The 19,915-nt window shown below is 45.6% G+C and overlaps 1 protein-coding gene across 1 annotated transcript; it reads right to left on the bottom strand.

Moving 5' to 3' along the window:
• Positions 1-10,961: 10,961 nt before the first annotated feature.
• LOC125946358 (galactosylgalactosylxylosylprotein 3-beta-glucuronosyltransferase S-like) lies at positions 10,962-19,343 on the bottom strand. The gene is made up of 4 exons (XM_049669179.1): positions 19,095-19,343; positions 14,545-14,656; positions 12,696-12,982; positions 10,962-10,967 (listed from the first exon to the last, which is right to left on the bottom strand). The coding sequence occupies exons 1-4, from the start codon at positions 19,341-19,343 to the stop codon at positions 10,962-10,964; spliced, it is 654 nt and encodes a 217-aa protein (XP_049525136.1).
• Positions 19,344-19,915: the final 572 nt, after the last annotated feature.

Raw genomic sequence — 19,915 nt, 5'->3', positions numbered from 1 at the left:
TGCATCGTCTCCTTCCTGAAGACAGCGAAAGAAAGGAAACCATTTTCCATTTTTAACACGATAGCGTCAAGGGCCCCGTGAAGGGCCCCGTGTTAAAGAGCCCGTCTAGATGAGGCAGACAGCCAGCAACAAACACTCAGTCACCGCTTCCCTGTTACAAAGAGCGCAGAGAATCTGCTCCAGTGAAGGCGACCGAGCCTCTGACCTGTGTGCAGCATGTACTGAGCGCAGTGTGCTGCGTTCGAGGAAACCGTTTGCGGTTGTGCCATTGGTTGGAGCAACGAAACTACATCTCCCAAGAGTGGTGTTGTGCAGTCGGAGCCTGCAGTAGTAGGATGGAATAATTAAAAAACTTCAATGGCACCTGAGAACGCCTCGAATGTTAAGTGATTGACGTAAGTTCCGCCACTGTGTTGGATGCAAGGATCCGCACAACATACTCGTAACTAATAGTTGAAGGCGTTCCACGTCCCATACCTTGCAAACTACGATGATGTCCTAGTTTGCGCCTAGCTGACGATGTTTGTGGCCCAAAAGGTTAGGAAAGGTAAGAAAAAACATACAGAAAGAACGTTCTTTCTGTCCGTTTCTTCTTTCGTCTACTTACCTTTTTGGCCACAAACATCGTCCCCATATCTTCAAGAGGCCTGTGAAACACACCACGTTTGTTCACTTTGTATTAACTCTGACCACCTGGAATTTTTCAGCGTGCTTACACTTAAACCAAATCATTTTCGAATACGAGAATTTGTGCGTTACGACCCTTTAGAATGCGGTCTACGAAGCCGGAAATGACACCCCTGACTTCTGCTCACCAGAAGAACGCTAGAATTGCTAAGACAAGGTGCGGATACAGTTCCGTGTACATGTCGCTCAATAAACTAAAGCATTTAAGGCATCTAATTACACCCGCTGCCTGTAATATCTTTGATGTAATGCTGAGCCATTTATTTACGCTGATATGGGGTTTATTGGCGTCTAATCACGTTAGGTCCATCGCAAAGAGCACCCGAGCAGTTCCAGCCAAACGCCAGCACGAGGCCAAACCAGCGACACGGATCCTTTTCTTTCTCTTCCTCACTTCAGGAGCCATGCGACCACAGCGACACTTGTGCTAACTTCGTCATTACAATGCTTCTTTATCGAGAAAAACCTGTATAATCATTGTATAACCTGTATAATCATAGCGCCTCCACACAGTCGTGTGGAGGCGCTATTCACAAGCCTTTCAAGACAATAATGTATCTTCGTATTCGTTATCTGCTTTCTCCGTAATATCACCCGTTATCTTCGTATTCATGACAAATAACACAGAAATCCCATAGAAACTGATTCCCAATTAGTGGGTAGCCAAATAAATATTTTATAAAACCTTTCTTTCTGGGGTTTTTACGTGCCAAACCCAGTTCTGATTATGAGGAACGCTGTAGCGGAGGGCTCCGGAATAATTTTGACCATCTGGGGTTCTTTAACGTGCACTACAACGCAAGCACACAGGCGTTTTTGCCTTATTAGATCTTGCCGTTGAGTGCGGGAGTCGGAGGACGTCGAGGACGGACTTTGGGAAATGGAGGTTTATTTACATTATTTACATTGCTAATATACAAAGTAATGAACAGTCATACAGTGATCGACGGCCGGCAGCAAATCGGACGCTGCGGCCCGTGGCAAGAAGAGGAATGTCCCACTCCTCGAGTTGTCGCTCTTTTAACCCCTTTGGTCTCTCGGAGTCTCTCGGAATTTCTTGGGGTCCATTGAGGTTCCTCGGGGTCCCGTCATTTTCGGCCAAACGTCGAGCCAGCTCAGGTGTCGTCATTTTCCTCCCCTGGTATTGGCCCGTGCAAGTGCCGTCATATTCGCCCAATGGGGGCGCTCCGAGGGCTCCATTGTCCAATGGTTGATTTGCCTCCGGCGTTGCCTCCTCGCCTGGAAGCGCTCAGCTGAAGGAGACGGGATGTTCTCGGAACGACCCTCCGGTGCTGCAAAACCACTTTGCTCTCGACCAAGGCCTCCTACCTGGAACCGTGCCCGTCTCCCGTTGCACTTTCGGGAAGAGTCAAGCAGGATGAGAGGCAATAGCTTGACGTGAGGCGCATGAGAGGGGGTGTCGCCAACCTGTCTGACGGGTCCGGTAGCGTGATTGATGCGCCTCGGCGCACCATAATTGGAATACGACGGTCTTTTGAGGTGATGGGGAAACTTGAGTGATTCCGGAAAACGGTCCGTATGCAACAGCTCGACCTCGCCCCGGAAGTTCGGAATGGCTGGTGAACTCAATTCGCTGGCCATGAGGAACGCTGAGGGAACATGTAGTGTACTGGTGACGACCCTCGTGTGCTGAATCTCAGGATCCCGCGTCCTGGAGAACGTACGTAAGACAAACGAAACAACATAGCGCTGCACCACGTGCAAGCGCAGGCTCTTCACCCCTGACTCGCCAGGCTATTACAATGTCAAAATAAAACCTGCGTTCTTTTTTTTCAATTTTGACAAAGTGTTCCAACCACCTTTCTAAACAGCTTTCAATATCCCCCCCGAATGCCGACAAGGCCAGAGTGATATTGTCGTTGCAAAAGAAACGGGAGAAAGTTAAACAATTAATGAAAACAACTTTTATAACTATACACAAGCAAAGTGTTCAAACTACAAGGATGACTTCCAACCATAAAATAACACTTCCTACCTCGTTAGTCAAGGGAAGGAAGGCAATACGTCGGTTTACCGAAACAACCGTCTCAAACCATCTGCGTTCCCATTTAACTTGCCCCTTTTGTAACGGACGGTGAAGTTATATTCCTGGAGAATTAAGACTCCATCTGAGCAAGCGACCGTTCTTAGGGGACATGTGGCTGAGCCAGGTCAGAGGACAGTGGTCGGTCTCGAAAGTGAATTTCGCCGCGTACAGGTAGCAAGATAATTTCTGGACAGCCCAAACTAAGCAGGCGCATTCTTTTTCGGAAGCGCTGTACGCCTCCTCTCTGCACGTTAATTTTCGGCTAGCATACAGTACCGGATGCTCCTCCGCGTCTTCGCCCACCTGGCTGAGGACGACTCCAAACCATCTGTCACTAACGTCGCACTGCACGATAAGTTCCTTAGAATAATCGGAGGTCCGAAGCACTGGTCCTGAGCTCAGGACCCCTTTCAAGTGCTGAAATGCGCTTTCTTTGGCCTCATTCCATCGAACTTTTTCGGGCTCTCCCTTTCGGAGGGTGTCTGTCAGGGGGCTTGCTATCTGGGAAAATTTGGAATGTACCGCTGGTAATATCCCACGAGCCCCAGAAAGGCCCTGACATCCGTCTTAGTTCGTGGTTCAGGAAAGTTATTGATAGGCCCTATCTTTAGTTCGGAGGGCCACCGCGTTCCCCGTCCTACGACATGCCCTAGGTATATATATATATATATATATAGGCAACTTGCGAACACCCGAATTTGCACGTTCTGGCCTTTACCGTGATGAGACCCGCGTCTCGTAGACGTGCCAGCACTTTCCTTAAGTGCTCCATGTGTTCGTTCCAGCTGTCAGTAAAGATAGCCACATCATCTAAGTAGGGGATGGTGTAATCTTGTAGGTCTTTCAAAACGATATCCATCAGCTTGTAAAAGGTAACCGGTGCGTTTTTCAGCCTGAAACTTAACATTAATGGTCGAAGTGTGAACGCTGCGTGAAGTGAACGCTGCGTAGCGACTTGAGCTTTCTGACATGGGCACCTGCCAGTACCCCCTAACTAAGTCGATTGTTGAAATATACTGGGTTCCGCTCACCCGTTCGACTCGTTATTTAGGTATAGGGTAAAGTTGGTCCCTTGTAATCGCATTCAATTTCCTATAGTCCACACATGGACGCGGCTCTTTCCCGCTCGCTTCTACGAGAATCATAGGGGAAGTGTAATCACTGTCTGCTGGCTCAATGATTCCAAGCTCAAGCATTCGTTTGATCTCTACTTCCATTATTTCTCGCTGACGAGGTGAGACACGGTACGGTTGGATTGGACGGGCTCGTCTGATGTCAACTCAATCTCATGAGTAATGAGCGTCGTTCTCCCCGGCTGGCTACTGAAGCATTGGCGGAATTCCTCAAAGAGTTTCCGGAGGTGGCTTACTTGATCGGCCTCGAGAGCCAGTCGGTTTACAGACAGATTCAGGTTGTCCTCTATGGAGTGTTCCGCACCTGTCACTGTCGCTAAAACCAGAAGTTCGACCGCTACTTCTTCAGACGCGTTTACCACCATGTTCACCACCTCTTCCCTTCCACAATAAGGTTTCATTAAATTACAGTGGTAAATGATTCCTTTATTCCTTTTTCCGGGAACCTCTAGGGTGTAATTAGTGTCCGATATCTTCTGGGTAACCTTTACGGGTCCGTCCCACTGTACCTCAAGTTTGTTTTTTCGTGAAGGCCTTTGGATCATGACCTTGTCGCCTACCTTAAATGTTCGCCTACGCGCATTTCTGTCATAGTACGCCTTCGCGGTTTCCTGGGCCTCTTTTAGGTTTTTTTCCATCACTTCTCGCGAGACACTTAAGCGCTCCAGCAATTTTAAAACGTAACTCACCACCGTCTGGCTTTCCCTTTCTGTTATTTCCACTGACGACTTAACTTCGCAACGCGAGTTTTCTACGGGAATCATTTTAAGTGGCGCCTCTGCTATCCAGTTTTCTTTCTCCTCCATTGTCCCAGGTTCTAGGGAATGCACTTCCTCGCGTTCCGCCACCTCTGCGCTGGGGTCCTCGGTCAGCTGAGCGGCGATTTGGCGTGCTCGCGAGCGGGTTAATGCCTGCACCCTTCCTTCTCCGAACTCCTGACCGCGCTCCCGTAACAAATGCTCCGAATTGTTCGAAAAGAGATACGGGTAGTCTATTGGTAGCGCCTTCGAAACGCCTGCCTCTGTCTCTAGTTCTCCAAGAGGACCGGAAATTGTCACTCGTGCTATTGGCAGACACACGCTGTGTTCCTCTAGCACTGACTTAATCCAAGTTACCTTCCCTGTATAGTCCTCGGCAGTTACAGAAGAAGGGTGAACTAGGTCCATGGTTGCTCCACTGTCCCTTAATACCTAACAGGTTTTTCCGCTAATCCGTAGCTCCTGGAGGTATAGACGGAGAAGCTCCAAGCTTTCGTCGCTTCCGCCCACGTAGGACAGCACTACCGGCTTTTTTTTTTTTTTTTTTTTTTTTTGCAATCCGAGGCATAGTTACCTGGGCCCTGGAAATGATGACATCGGACCGGTCGCCTCTTCTTGAACTCTCGCGTATCCAACTTCTTTGTCCCCTCCTCCGGAGGGATTGCTAGCTCCTTTATCGTTGTTGCCTTCCTGAGTTTTTTTTCATTGACTCGGCCCTCTCGGTAGTGCTTACCTGTGTCTGTTTTTTTTTTTTTGGATGGATATACCTTCTCGGATTATCTCTTCCATGTGAACGCTCGTCGTCGGTAGTGAGTTTTCGTCGCATCACGTAGTCATCAGCTAGCCGAGCCACCTTATCTACCGTATCTACTGCATCTCTATCCTGCACCCAAAGCCTCACTGACTGTGGAATGCTGCGGTAGAATTATTCGAGACAAATACACTCTATAATTTTGTCTCTACTTTCGTAGACTTCGGCACCCTTAAGCCCCTCAACAAAATTTGTTTTCAAACCGTATGCAAACTCTGAGTAGCCCAGGTCGCTCTTTTTGCTCGCTTCTCTGAATCGCTGCCTAAATGCTTCCGGGGAAATTCGGTACCTCCTCAACAGCGCTGCCTTTACTTTACCGTAGTCTTCCGCGTCATTCACCGTTACTCTAGCGACTACGTTCGCTCCCTCACAAGGCAAGAAAGTCACTAACCGCTGTGACCAGGTGCCCTGAGCGAAATTGCACCTCTCACAAGTTCTCTCGAAATGAACCAAGAATAAGGCAATGACCTCTCCAACCTTGTACGGTTTCATCCACTGGTCCATCCGACATGGCTCGACCTCGCTTGATCTGCTACGGTTGTCCCCTTCACTTCCCGCCGCTGGACGCGATTTCTGAGGTTCTACCTGTAGCTCGGCCATCTCTTTCTCGTGCTTTTCCCGTTCTCGCTCACGCTCACGTTCCTTCTCACGTTCTTGGCGCTCAGGTTCTTGACGCTCACGTTCCTTCTCTAGTTCTTGACGCTCCCGCTCCCACGTTTCTTGTAGCACCTCCCAAGCGATCTTAATGCTTTCATCATCATTGCCACTATCTTGAATTTCCCTATGGATAGCTGCCTTTTCCATCTTTTCATCCGCCTCAACTCCCAACTCGTCGAACAAAAACAACAACTCTGACTTCGTAAACCTTCTAAGATCCACGGCGGCTGCCCCGACTGGTGGTTAGAACTGTTTCCTTAAATAATTTGTGCAAACACAAATTATGCTACAAATTCCCGATTCCCAGAACAGTCAAAATAAACACGCAAAATGTGCAGTCTGGCGAATCGAAAGGAAAAAACCACGCGCTCACTCACGGATGCAGCACCACGCCATCTGGTTCATCGGTCCGCTGTTCCCAGTTCCTCAGGACTCTCTGGGTCGAAGGCTCTTTCTTCTTCGCTGTTCCCAATTCCTCAGGATTTCTTCGGACGACGGTTCATCCTTATCGCTGCCACCAGTTATTAGATCTTGCCGTTCAGTGCGGGAGTCGGGGGACGTCGAGGACGGACTTTCGGAAAGGGAGGTTTATTTGCAATATTTACAGTGCTAATATACAAAGTAATGAACAGTCATACAGTGATCGACAGCCGGCAGCAAATCGGACGCTGGGGCCCGTGGCAAGAAGAGGAATGTCCCACTCCTCGAGTTGTCGCTCTTTTAACCCCTTTGGTCTCTCGGAATTCCTTGGGGTCCATTGAGGTTCCTCGGGGTCCCGTCATTTTCGGCCAAACGTCGAGCCAGCTCAGGTGTCATCATTTTCCTCCCCTGGTATTGGCCCGTGCAAGTGCCGTCATATTCGGCCAATGGGGACGCTCCGAGGGCTCCATTGTCCGATGGTTGATTTGCCTCCGGCGTTGCCTCCTCGCCTGGAAGCGCTCAGCTGAAGGAGACGGGATGTTCTCGGAACGACCCTCCGGTGCTGCAAAACCACTTTGCTCTCGACCAAGGCCTCCTACCTGGAACCGTGCCCGTCTCCCGTTGCACTTTCGGGAAGAGTCAAGCAGGATGAGAGGCAATAGCTTGACGTGAGGCGCATGAGGGGGGATGTCGCCAACCTGTCTGGCGGGTCCAGTAGCGTGGTTGATGCGCCTCGGCGCACCATAATTGGAATACGACGGCCTTTTGAGGTGGTGGGTAAACTTGGGTGATTCCGGGAAAGGGTCCGTATGCAACAGCCTTTCGCCTCCCTCGAAATACGGCCGCCGGGGCCGGGTTTCGATCCTGCGACCTCGTGCTCAGCAGCGCAACGCCTTAGCTGACTGAGCCACCCCGGCGGGTATGTTATAAAGTCGTGATGCTGTTGCAGCTCATTTTATAAATTTTGGAAAACTCTTTGACTGACAAACATTACATCATGACTTTATGTTATAAAGTCATGATGTAATGTTTGTCAGTCAAAGAGTTCTCTAAAATCTCTAAAATGAGCTGCAACAGCGACTGAATGAGAAGAAGACATGGGCACTAACCGCATGAGTATCTGCTTTTCCATCTTTACCGCGCAGATACCGATAATAGAAGGAAAGGTCAAACCACAGCATTACGCTAAATATAACTATTCAATCTCAAGAAATATGTTAAAGCTGTAAGGTTCTGAAATGAGTGACTGCGAAATAATTGCAGGCTTTCAAGAGCACCAGCGCGTTTCGATCACATCGTACGTGATCACACCATACATGAGTTGGCCCGGCAGTATTTGTTCGCATAAAAACAGAGTTACATAGGTGACCTAAGACTCAGCACATGTTTCCAGCCGGTTCCTTTCGTAAATATTCTTCAGCAGATACTTACTCATTTCTGGTCGTCATCCTAAGGCTTTTGTTTTTATCGCTTAGTGGGTCCTGCATTATACTCGCATTATAACATTAGCATTAAAGTAAGTAAGCTTTTCGCCAGATAACTGATGGTTTCATGACAGCCCACCTAGGCTTTGCTAAATTTGGTTCGTATATACTAGTCCGTAATAACGTCAAGACTAAGTAATAATAACTATAACAATTATAATAATAACAATAACAATCTAACAATCTTAAGACGTGAGCCCACCGCATCCCTTTCTTGCCTCCGGCCGCATATTTCTTACGCCATGTTATTATTATTATTAATATTAACATTATTATTATTATTATTATTATTATTATTATTATTATTATTATTATTATTATTATTATTATTATTATTATTATTATTATTATTATTATTATTATTATTATTATTATTATTATTATATTTAATTTTAAAACATATATACATTTGACAACGCCATATGGCACTCATTACCTAAATACACGCACCGCTGCTGACCTTTGAGTATTCGTTAGTTCTGAAATGCCTTAACGGTGGTACACAGCTGGCCATCTATGCAAGCCTTAATCAATGTGCTGTTTAGGGGAGTACACTTCTGCTGGGAAAGCACGATTTCCAGCACGATTTCGTGCTGGAAATTTGACTGATACTCATCGCTCCTCATGCATGAAGTATTCACGCTCATGCAAGTGCCCACTAACGAGCATATTCTTCAATTTAATTACATAAGCATTTCTATGGTTACCCAACGAGAAAACCGCCCGTGCGTCCATCCATCCTCCGCATAAGATGATCGCTTTCAAGATAGAGCCAGCAGCAGTGCTTTCGCCAGCTGTGGAAGCAGACGACGACGAACGCGCGAGCAGTGGCACGAGCGCTACTCTGTGACCACGTGACTTGTGCATTCAGGCACGCATTATAGGCATGCCTTTAGTAAGCTAGAACAGCGGAGCAGCCGTAGCTTCGCATCGGAACGTCATCAGCGCACCTGGCGCCACCGCGTGCAATACTTTGCTTGCCTCATCAGTTCACGTTGCGCCGCCTTCCACAGCAGTTCGTGTCGCCGCAGCGCTGTCGCATTTACCGCAATGGTGCCAAGGCAACCGCAGCCGCTGAACAAGGCTAGGATTACCAGCAGTGTTGAGTGTGAGCACTCAACACCACGTCGTTACTACGAAATGCTGACGCATCATTCAGATAACTCCCTGAGGAGATTCTACGTAAATTTTTAATACAAGTCTGCCAGTTGCTCTTACTTTTATAGCCTGCCTCATGTTTACTTTCAATGACCATTAAACACAACAACGGTAGAGATTCCCGATCTTCATTGGCGCCACTGCGTAAGCTCGCATAACGAAACCAATAGAGCTCACGTATTCGACACCATCGCTGATTTCAATCACTGTTGAAGTCAAATGTGAAAAGCGCCCTAATCAATGCTCTATTTGTTTAACACAGGTGCGTGAATGTCAAAGATTCAATGTACGACGAGAGCAGTCAGACAAGTATAGACATTAGGCGAAATGCTACAAGAATGAAAACATTTACTAAATGTCTTCTTTTTGGAACACACGATGGTGGACGAGCCGAAAACATGACATGAGAGATTGCTCTGAATATGGTTTTCGCTATATGACGGGGTCTGCACGCCAGTTTGCAAATTTTCTAATAAAAATACTATTTTTTTCCGTTTTGTTTCCTCTTTTCCCGATTGCAAAGCACGGTTCTCAGCACCAGCGAAATTGTGAAACACGAAGTAACAACACAGACCGCTCCAAGACAGCACAGCTGCAGCGCTTTCGGCAAAAAAAAAAAAATAGGTGGCGCATCCTTCCTTTGTTGATGATTGGCGGCGATGTTGCGATTAGCAATCTATCCACTGATGTGGCCCCCATTGGCATGCAACAATCCACACGCGGCACAACATCAAAAAAAGTCTGTCTGCAGTGAGTGATGGTATCAAATGTTATTCGCACAAAACGTGCGCAACTTCAGTTCCATTGTACTAGACAGCTGCGGTGCCGTGCATCCGTGCAGATGACGTGCTGCGATTTATGTCTTTGCTACTCAATTTCCCATGGGGTGAAGCGTTATATAGGCGTCTTCCAATTCTTGCCCAAAATTAGCGTTGGGAAATGAAATACAAATTCATCTCTTCAGCAATCACTGCACCTACTTCGCACGTTATCCAAGGCTAAGTAACTCATGAAAAAATTAAACTGATTTTCGAAGTCCGTGTGCCACATCTAGTCTCCTAAGGCTTGCTTTCTGGCCTGACTAACCAAAAATTTCAAAATAAATTGTCGTTTGTGTGCAGCGATTGGGTAGTACTAGGGAGGAAAATGCGCGATTTTTATTATGATCATGCACATCCAACAAAGAAGGAAAAAACTTTCCTTGCCTGATCATTGCCCTCGCAGTACCATACCATCCCGCTTTCACTATAAGTCGATAAAGAAAGCAGTTACAAAACTTCAACGTTGAGTCTTCACAGAAGATACTAGCCTTCCTTTTTTTCCCTGCTCTTGCTCACCTCAACTCTTCGATTCAGAACACTGCTTTCTGTTCAGTAGTCCATTCTTGAAGAAAGGACACTTCGAAAACTTCAGAGAAAGCATTGAGCTTCGCATTGTATTTGTACATTTTATGTTACAATAACGAAAGAAAAAAGCAATTGTCCGTTAGCATTTCGACGTATTGGTGAGTCAAGTCAAGCCATCAGGAACTTATGTAGCAGGACGTCAATCTTTCTTGCAGCGTTCTCCAGACGAAGAAATCAGCGAACGCGATTTAATCCCAGCACAATGAGTAAGATTAGTGTGACAGAGAAATACAAAAACGCACTTGAGATTATTTCAGTTTCAGGCGCGCGTGCGAGCTGTTTCACTCACTAAGAGTTCATGTAACGCAGCAGTGCGTCGAGACTTGTCTTCTAAGGTCAGTTTTCTCTCCTTATTCTTCGTACATAGCCAAACCAGATGGTTTTGACTCCGTGTGCCAGACTAAACCTAGAAAAGAAACAAAACGAAGCAATATAAGCAGAGTGGTTACTTAAATATCAGAACTGAAAAGCAGAAGACAAGTGTTAATCTTCACGTCCCGTCTATTCGAGCTGTTCGAGAATGAACAAACACAAGCTCCTGCAACTTTCAATACTAAAAAAGAAAGACTGCTGGTCGAGTTGGTATTGCTTGATGACTAGAGGGGCGCTAAAAACGAACGAGGAGAACAAGAAGGCGACCACAGGAGTGCTTCAGTACTACTGTGTTTGCTTGAAACTGTTACATTTTGTGCTAGACGTGCCGAAAGGATCAGACAAGTTCCAGGTGAACGACGTTTATTAACCCATGCTTGTGTGTTCGTGGCTCGGGCAAGAAAGGGGACCGCTAGCGAGCGGGACTCTGCTTTTAACACTTAGTGGCGCATGCGCACTTCGCAGAGTGCTCTTATCAATTGAGCGCCAGCCGACACAACAGAAACCAGTTGCAAGAAAATTGTACTTTAAACGAGCATAACAGTCTGGCTGGCATGGTTATCAGATACAGTAAAAAGTAATGGGACATCCCCATTCCACGAATACATTATTCAACAATATTTGTCAACGCGCTATCACGCGCCATGTTTTGTTATGATGGAGCGCATAATATGCTTCCTTCGTAGCAGTTACTTGCGCGTGGCTACTCGCGTGCTTGGAGGTGAACTATGATGCTTATGGAAAGTTAATGGAATCCTGAAACATTATCCGACGAAGCTGAATTTTTTTACCTTGCCAGCTTCTCTCGTCCTTGCAAACACGCCTACAATACATGTAAAAAAATTTCCTGTACTCCAGGCACTGCTCCTACTTCTGCACGGTGTTGCTCAGCCCGGTGGGCTTGTTTTATTTTCGAGGAATTTCTTTACATTTGCCTCATCATTGACCACTTTTTCTGAGCTTCTTAGCTTTGAGGTCTTACGCTGTGCAGTCTGGCCCCTCATTTAAGGCAAATCTCAGTTCCTTTCTCCGCCATAACAAATAACAGTTTTCGTCTTCCCAGTGTTGCTCATGGCTTTTTTTATGACGTTCGCAAAAGAATTTCAGCGTTGCTTTTTCAACTTTCGTTGCAATACCCACTTTTCTGCAGCGCACTCGCCTTGAACTATATTTCTACTTGCCACTTCATGCACCAATCTCGGCGCCATCACATCAGTAATCTTGATTTTTAAACCTTATACTTTTTAAACGTTAGACTTCTTTATAGGCGTTTTTTCAATCTCTAGACAATCGTTAGCTCTGACACTGGCCCGTAAACTTCACCTTTAATCTGAGTACTATTTGTTCAGGTACGTAAAAGCACAATTTTCATCTTTGGCACTACTTAAATTATGCTTACTACCTGTATTTCTCCGTCTTCTTTTTGATCCATCTTTAGCACGTTGTCGCAACAAAACCAAGTAGTGGTCTTGATTGTCGTGTGTCACTTCATTTGAAGCCTTCGAATTCGTTACCTCCTGTGTCGGAGACTACGTAATACATTTGCCTTGTATCCTTTTCAGTAAACTTTCTTTTATTCTACCTCGTGTTTCGTGCCGTGTTCGTGCCGTGTTTCGAACTTGCACAGAAGACTATGTAATTGGCGTACAGAATGTCCCAAGGTGCTCCTGCAAATCGGTGGGCCAGAACACCCATCGCCGTACCAAATTTAAAAGGTCCACTGGTAACTTTAAAGACTGCTGTTTTTTTTTTTTCGACGCACCTTCGTGGCGTTCTCGCACAGTGGCTCCAGGTCTGCAAGCGATACGTTGAGGCTTTCGAGGAATTCTGTCTCCTGGCGACCTTCTCTGTGGGGCATGGAGAGGTGTGTGTTGTTGACCACTAGACGCAGGTTGATGGCGAAGCCCGCCATGTCGACGGCAAAGCGTCGCCCCTTGGCGGCCGGGTCGTGAAAGCCTACCACGCTGCCATCCACTACCACGGGGCTACTGACTCCGGTTCTCAAAAGGGATCCGACAGGGAACACGCTCACAGTTTGTGTACCCGGATCTGGATCAACGAGGAGATAGGAGTCATTGCAAACTTAGTATTACGCATTACATGTCGTTTTTTCGATGTTATACAGCGGTTTATCTTCGTCCTATTGCAATATATATAGGGAAACCGAGGAAAAAAACTAAGGAGCTCAACAAGCTTTGGTTTTCTACTGCGACATTGTGGCAGATAGCCATTGCCATTTTCGGTGACAATTTGCGAAAAGTAGGAATGAAATGTTCTACATGCACACATGCACCCGAAACACGTCCACATGCACACGCACGTGCGCACAAACACACACACGCACAAAGTCACTAACACGCACACACGGACCTACACACGCACATGCACACAGTCCCTCACGCACACACATACACGCACATGCGCACACGCACGCACACACACGGTCACACACACACGCACACACGCACATGCGCACACACAAGCACACACACGCACGCATGCCCCCACAGGCGCGCACGCATGCACGTTTACAGGAAATAATGGTTTAATAAGATCCCATTAGAAAAAGAAGTAGTCAAAATATGTATTTGTGGAAATTAGGAAGAAAGGTAGAGTAATAGAAGCATAAACTTAATTTCCGCTAGTGACAAGCAAAAATGTGTTTCAAAAATTCCGCATAATCTTCTCAGGGAGTTATCTGAATGGTGCGTAAGCATTTCGTAGTAACGACGTGGTGTTGAGGGCTCACACTGAACACTGCTGGTAATCCTAGCCTTGTTCAGCGGCTGCGGTTAGTCTTGGCGCCATTACGGTAAATGCGACAGCGCTGCGGCGACACGAACTGCGGCGGAAGAACTGATGAACATGAACATGAACTGCGGCGGAAGAACTGATGAGGCAAGCAAGCTACAGCAGGTGGCGGCGCCCGGTGCGCTGATGACGTTCCGATCCGAAGCCACGGCAGCTCCGCTGTTCTAGCTTACTAAAGGCGTGCCTATAATGCGTGCCTGAATGCACAAGTGACGTGGTCACAGAGTAGCGCTCGTGCCACTGCTCGCGCGTTCGTCGTCGTCTGCTTCCACAGCTGGCGAAAGCACTGCTGCTGGCTCTGTATCTTGAAAGCGATCGTCTTACGCGGAGTACGGAGGGACGCACGGACAGTTTTCTTGTTGCGTAACCACATAAATGCTTACACATTTGAAAACAGCAAGAACAGTGTAGCAGAACAAGAAATTGCAGCTTATTGTACGGTCGAGAAGAGGAGCCATCTTTTTCGTACGGAGGAATCAGCCTAAATAAATATATATGCAGACACTTGAATGTATTGTACAGGCACGCTGCCCTCAAGAAATCCGCTAACTGTACAGGCTCATTTGAATCTGTAAACGTATAGACACCTAGTTGCAATTACCCATCGCACACAAAACCTACAATAATCATTGATGTTAATACCTGCAAATTACACGGGTTATATGGACTACGGGTCAATTACGTAGGCAGTTCGAGTCCACTGTGTTTTTTTGGTAGAATAGTGACGATATAAAATTAAGTACAAGAAAAATATACATTCGCACTGAGTATTCGGCAATAACTTACCAAGTCGCACTGACTTTCATGAGTTATAAGACTTCGCACTAGAAGGCTCACCTCGTCGAGCAGGCAACGGTCATAGGAATTGTCGTCGTCGGCGAAGCACAGAACGCCAGGCAGCCTGACGTTTGCCTGCAACAAGGAGAGCGCCGTCCGGCGTGGCGACATGCCCCAACCACTGGCCCGCGTTCTAAGCTGTGTAGGCAGAGTCCTAGAAGGTGGACGCGCTGGACGCCACAGTCGCGAAGTACACTGGGCATCTGCATTAACGACATTCAGCTGAACAAAGAAAGCAAAGCAGACTAGCCCACCATTAGCCAGCAATACGACGGCGTGCTTGAAGTAGTAAGAAAGGGTTCACTTCAGAAACGTTTGCTGCAGCTATGCTTTCACGACTGCTATGGTAACAAATTAAGTTTACTGGTGCCTTGCCTTAAATGCGTCATCACAAACATGAGGAGTATGAAGTCTACCTATATGGTGGTGGCTCACCTCGTACGTTTGTAATATCTGTTAAAATTTACTTTTCCTACAGAATACATCTCCATGGTGAGGTGCTTCGAGTTAGGCCGGTTGTGTCACAATCCCTACCATTTCATTACTTTGGCATGCCAGTAGATCACCCGTATTCATTCTGAGCCACTCCTTTTGCAGCTAAACCCATCTGGTTGTTACGCCTGTCTACACCAATTCGTGAAAATAAAAATACGCGATCAGTTCATGTCGCTTTATTATGTAAAGTTTGATGGAGCAAAAACAACCAAGGCTATATCGCTTTATTATATGTGCTACTAATGAAATCACAGGGATGGGAGGTTTAGTAAAGCGCGTTCTTGGCTTCTGCATTTCCTTGAAACAGAATTTGTTGATGACCGAAATTTTGCCTGAAATTTTTTGGAGTGTAAAGCTTGAAAAAGTCGACCAATGTAATGAAATAACCAGAATCATTTTAATCATGCTGGGAAACATTCCAGACACATTAAAGCAAGCTTGAGGTGCAAATGAGTCGGAGATGCTCTGTGTAGTTACCTCAGTGGGTAGGATGCCATTAATTACAGCAATCCTTGAACTTTCAAAAATGTATACGTTTCTGAATGCTCAAGGAATGCTGTAAACGAGTTGAGGGCAGTGGAGCACTGCCCCATAAATAACCATGGCACACATTTTCAATGATCTCAGCCTTGCACCAGTATGTATGTTTGCCTTACTTGGAGAAAATAATGATAAAGTATGCAGACATTGGCTTTTACATGGTTTGATAAGGACGCCCTGCAGAATAATTTACAACCATGCTGGAGAGAAATGTACGCTGATTTGTGCATTTTGCATTTTTAAAACATTTTCGCGATGTGAGAACTAATCGCCACCTGTTTTGTGACTGCCAAGCAAAGAACTTATTTGTTGATTAACTTGTTTGCTCCTCCCCTTGCTCCTCGTACTGATCGACCAAACAAACCGCGAGATGAACAAACAGCCTGACTGCACATTACACCTATTATCGTATATACAGACTATGGTTCTGTCTTCTGCGTTAATAAGCACCGTATATCATGATGAATAAACACTGCGGTCTAGTGATTTCGACGAACCCCAATTTGTCGCTCACCAGATGAAGAGAAGAGTGAGGACTAGCATTTTTTTTAAAGGAACGCATGCAAAACTGTGCCGATGAACACTGTTACCTTTCAGATGTATTTATTGTCACTGACATGGGTTTGAGATCAGGAAAAATACAAAAATCTTTCACGTAGAAATATAATTCTTACGAGGAGATATTCATAAACTGCATCGATGGGTCACGCCGAAACACAGTGAGTTTGATTTTAGGAGGCACCCGACACCAGCCAAGAGCAACACTGACATCAAATTTTATAGGAAGACGAATTCAACATAAATCAGAAATGCATTCGTCCTAATCCCCGTAAACACGTAGTAATCTCCCTTGCGCAGAGAAATTTCGCCGACGAACTTTTACGCCTCCAATCGGGATGACAATTGGTGTAACCAGAAATAATGAGCTATCAAGACAATTCTTACTTGTTTGTCTAACTATTGAAATGCGGAAAGTAGTTTAACGTGGTCAGAATCAAAACAAGTTCCGTCTTAATCCATGGTGAGCCGTGAAATAATCCACACTAAACGTAAAATTAAGATGCTTCGAAGGCAACGCAAAAGTGGTACAGCATAGTGTATTGAAATGAAAGAAAGGTTGTTAAGGAGTGTCGAAGACGGTAAAGGTAGAATTTAATTCTAACTTTAATTATAGGTTAGTTGCATGATAGTTCATGCAACACAAATCACTAATCACTTTAATAAATATTTCCGAGCGCATTTTCATAACTTTATTAATACAAACTAAAACTGCTAGGTCATTCTGCCGTGCGAAGGCGGATAACCAGCGGAGCAGTAAATGTCGTGTTCTGAAAACTTGTAGTGAAGACTTCATTGCATCACTCATTGTCACTTAGTAACGACGGTCACAATGGCTTTGTGGTCGCTGCGAGTTACACTGATAGGCATACTCGCAACTGCAGACACATTGTTTAATAATTTCATATCGATGCACGTGCGATGCCGGGTGGTCGGTTGGGCCGGATCGGTGTGGCATCGCAAGCAATATGTCTCCGCAAGCAACGCTTAAACCACACTCCCTTTTCGGTCCCGACACATCCACATTGAAATCACCGGCAACGGCCAGAGGGGCAATGTCATCGCAAACAGCCACGCAAAGTGAGTAGCCACGAACCTTTCGACGTCGCATTTCCACATCGAAGAGACTTTTGCGTCTCTTCGCCGCATTCTCCAATTCGGGACACGCGTCGTCCCGTCTGTCCTGCCGCTTACGGTCGGCCTCTCGGGCACGACCTTCGGTGGTGCACTGCTCATTGCACTTTGATGAGTACTTTGTAGCCTCTGCCTTAAGAAGGTATGAGCCATGAGCCATTTCATTTTTTTTTTCTTGCTTACGGGAGTCTGAGCCAATGCTTACTGGGATATGAGCCATTGGTGGTGACAGTTTTTCGACGTGCTGTTCTGTCCGCTTGATTCCAAAGAATGCAAGCACTGTTCGCTTCACTTTGCTGAGTGCTTGTAGCCTCTGCCTCACGGTGCTATGAGCCATTGCATTTTTGCTCGCTTACGGGTGTATGAGTGCTTTGGTGATGAGCCATTGATGAGCCATCATCAATGCGCCATTTATGATGATATTTTTGTGTGCGGACATGAAAATGCTGTGGCACCCCAGCCATATACAGCTCCGCTGTAGCAGCTGATTTAATACATACATTGAAGCTCTTATAACGCATAGAGGTCTTATATGTGTGTTAGTAAATATTAACCATAGAAAATATTCTGCGCCTGATGGGACATGAAACGCACTTCTAAGGCGATATGTAGAGATAAATTACACTTCCGCACACGATTATTTAAGATGTCGCTTGAATGAGGTGAAATACCGGGTGCATACTGTCGTACAGTATGAGTTCTTTAATAAAAATTAAATTCTTTTCTTTAATGAAATCCATTCTTTAATAAAAAAAACACTGTTCTCTAGGAAATTACCGTCCGGTTTCTATAACAAGTAACTGCAGGAAATTATTACAGGATGTTGCAGATTAGGTTCCCGAATTTCTATGAAATAATAATCTCTTGCCATAGTAACACGACTTCAGAAGAAATATGTATACAATACCTTAACTCGCGTCTACTGTGTGCGAATTTTCGAGAGTTCACTATGTGTCCCTTAAACAAGAGAATTAGTTTGAAGATATGAGAGGTTGTTTGTTTGTTCTGAGTGTTACTTCTGATGTCCCACTCGAAAGTGTTTTAACATGTTATTGTTTTGAATGTTGAATGACTTAGTTGATGCAGTACCAAAAGACGTATTTGTTCGATTGTTTGTGGACGAATGTGGTAGTTTTGGTCAAAAATACGTTCGGTGAGCTATCGTGCTTTGCTGCCGAAAGAATTTAGTAATCGATGAATGGTTCAAATTATCGGACATGGAACCTACAAGAATGAAACGGTTTTCTTGGGAATTAAAAAAAAACCGATTTCAAGAAATTTCTTGCTGCCTTTATAAAAAGTATCTTGGAGAGGTTGACAGTAAAAATATTTCGATGTGACATTATTTAGTGCGTTTTCATGGTCAGTATCTATTTCAAACATCTCCAAGTCTGCGATAAGCAAAATGCAATTTGGCAAATCAGTTTCTATTTCATGTAAATGGGATTTATTAAAAGAACTTAAAGGTGCCACGAGAGGAAAAAAAATTACAGCCTTGGATGCTTATATCAGGTTCACAACTGAATAAGCTTGTATTATTTGGTACACATATACTTAGAAGAATATCATAATGCTCAATTAGAAAGGCAGCAAAACAAAAAAAAAAACTTCAGTGCTTTGCTTGCCGCCTGTTGTTGTAATTCGTGTTTTCTTCCTTTGCTCAATTTTTGTAGTGTTGTGTATCCTGTACTGTTCTCTCATTCGTATCGTACTGCATCTCGTTCTTGGCCAGTAAATTGGCCCGCAGTATTTGGGAATAATTAAATAAAAGTAAATATAATCATACCGCTTCCGTGGGTTGGTTGGAATCCTCAACGAGCACCCAGAACACTCCCGTGGCTAGCACGAGAGCCTGGGCGACGCGCACCAGGTCTGGCATCTGGGTCGGTCGACGGTACGTTGGCGTGACCACGTACACGGCCGGTATCGCAGTAACTTTGGTTTCAGTGAACGCCTCTTGTAATGGTGGTGGCATTCGCTGCAGGCGGTCCACCGGCACGCCTCTGTTCGTCGCCCTCCATCCTCCGAATTTCATCGCCTAATTTCCTTGCCGTCACGATATCAGAAAGTGGGAGGTGGTGCTGAGTCATTTGGAAAGTGGCACAAACATAAAGCAGAAACCACGTAACCGTTATGCTTTGAGCGTTTTATACTTCTTATTTCGTGAAACAAAAAATGGATAAGAAGGGAAAACGACACCTCCATCCAGTGGGAACGTTTTGGCGGGAGAACACAACTTCATCAAAAGCATCATTGACGGCATTGACGAATATAGGACTCGTCGCTTCGCTTTTACGTGGCACCATTTTCTTGGCCAGCACTGATCATGATCTGGTGTGCTATTTTGACGACGGGATTGTTATCCAGATTTTTAGATAGGTAGACGATCATGTAGTTCTTCTTAAAGAACAACCCCGTTTGACACACAAGGACTCCGTGTAAGACACTTAAGCGATCTTTAAACGACACGGGAGGGGTCTAACCTTCACCTACGAATTACCTGACCGGTAGAATTCAGGTCTCAGATACTAACCTCACTTCAACACCAGACCACACGTGCTGGATGTATTCGCCACGAGCCCGAAAAAACGCGTTGTTTGAATATGC

Source organism: Dermacentor silvarum, chromosome 6, assembly GCF_013339745.2.
Source record: "Dermacentor silvarum isolate Dsil-2018 chromosome 6, BIME_Dsil_1.4, whole genome shotgun sequence".
NCBI lineage: Eukaryota > Metazoa > Arthropoda > Arachnida > Ixodida > Ixodidae > Dermacentor > Dermacentor silvarum.
This window is presented reverse-complemented; position numbering and strand designations above follow the sequence as displayed.

Coding starts and splice junctions, on each gene's coding strand:
- LOC125946358 (XM_049669179.1), bottom strand. CDS start 19,343: ATGAAATTCGGAGGATGGAGGGCGACGAACAGAGGCGTGCCGGTGGAC. Junction 14,657..19,094: donor CCAACCAACCCACGGAAGCG/GTATGATTATAT, acceptor TCCTTGTTGCAG/GCAAACGTCAGGCTGCCTGG. Junction 12,983..14,544: donor AAGTCTTATAACTCATGAAA/GTCAGTGCGACT, acceptor TCGTTGATCCAG/ATCCGGGTACACAAACTGTG.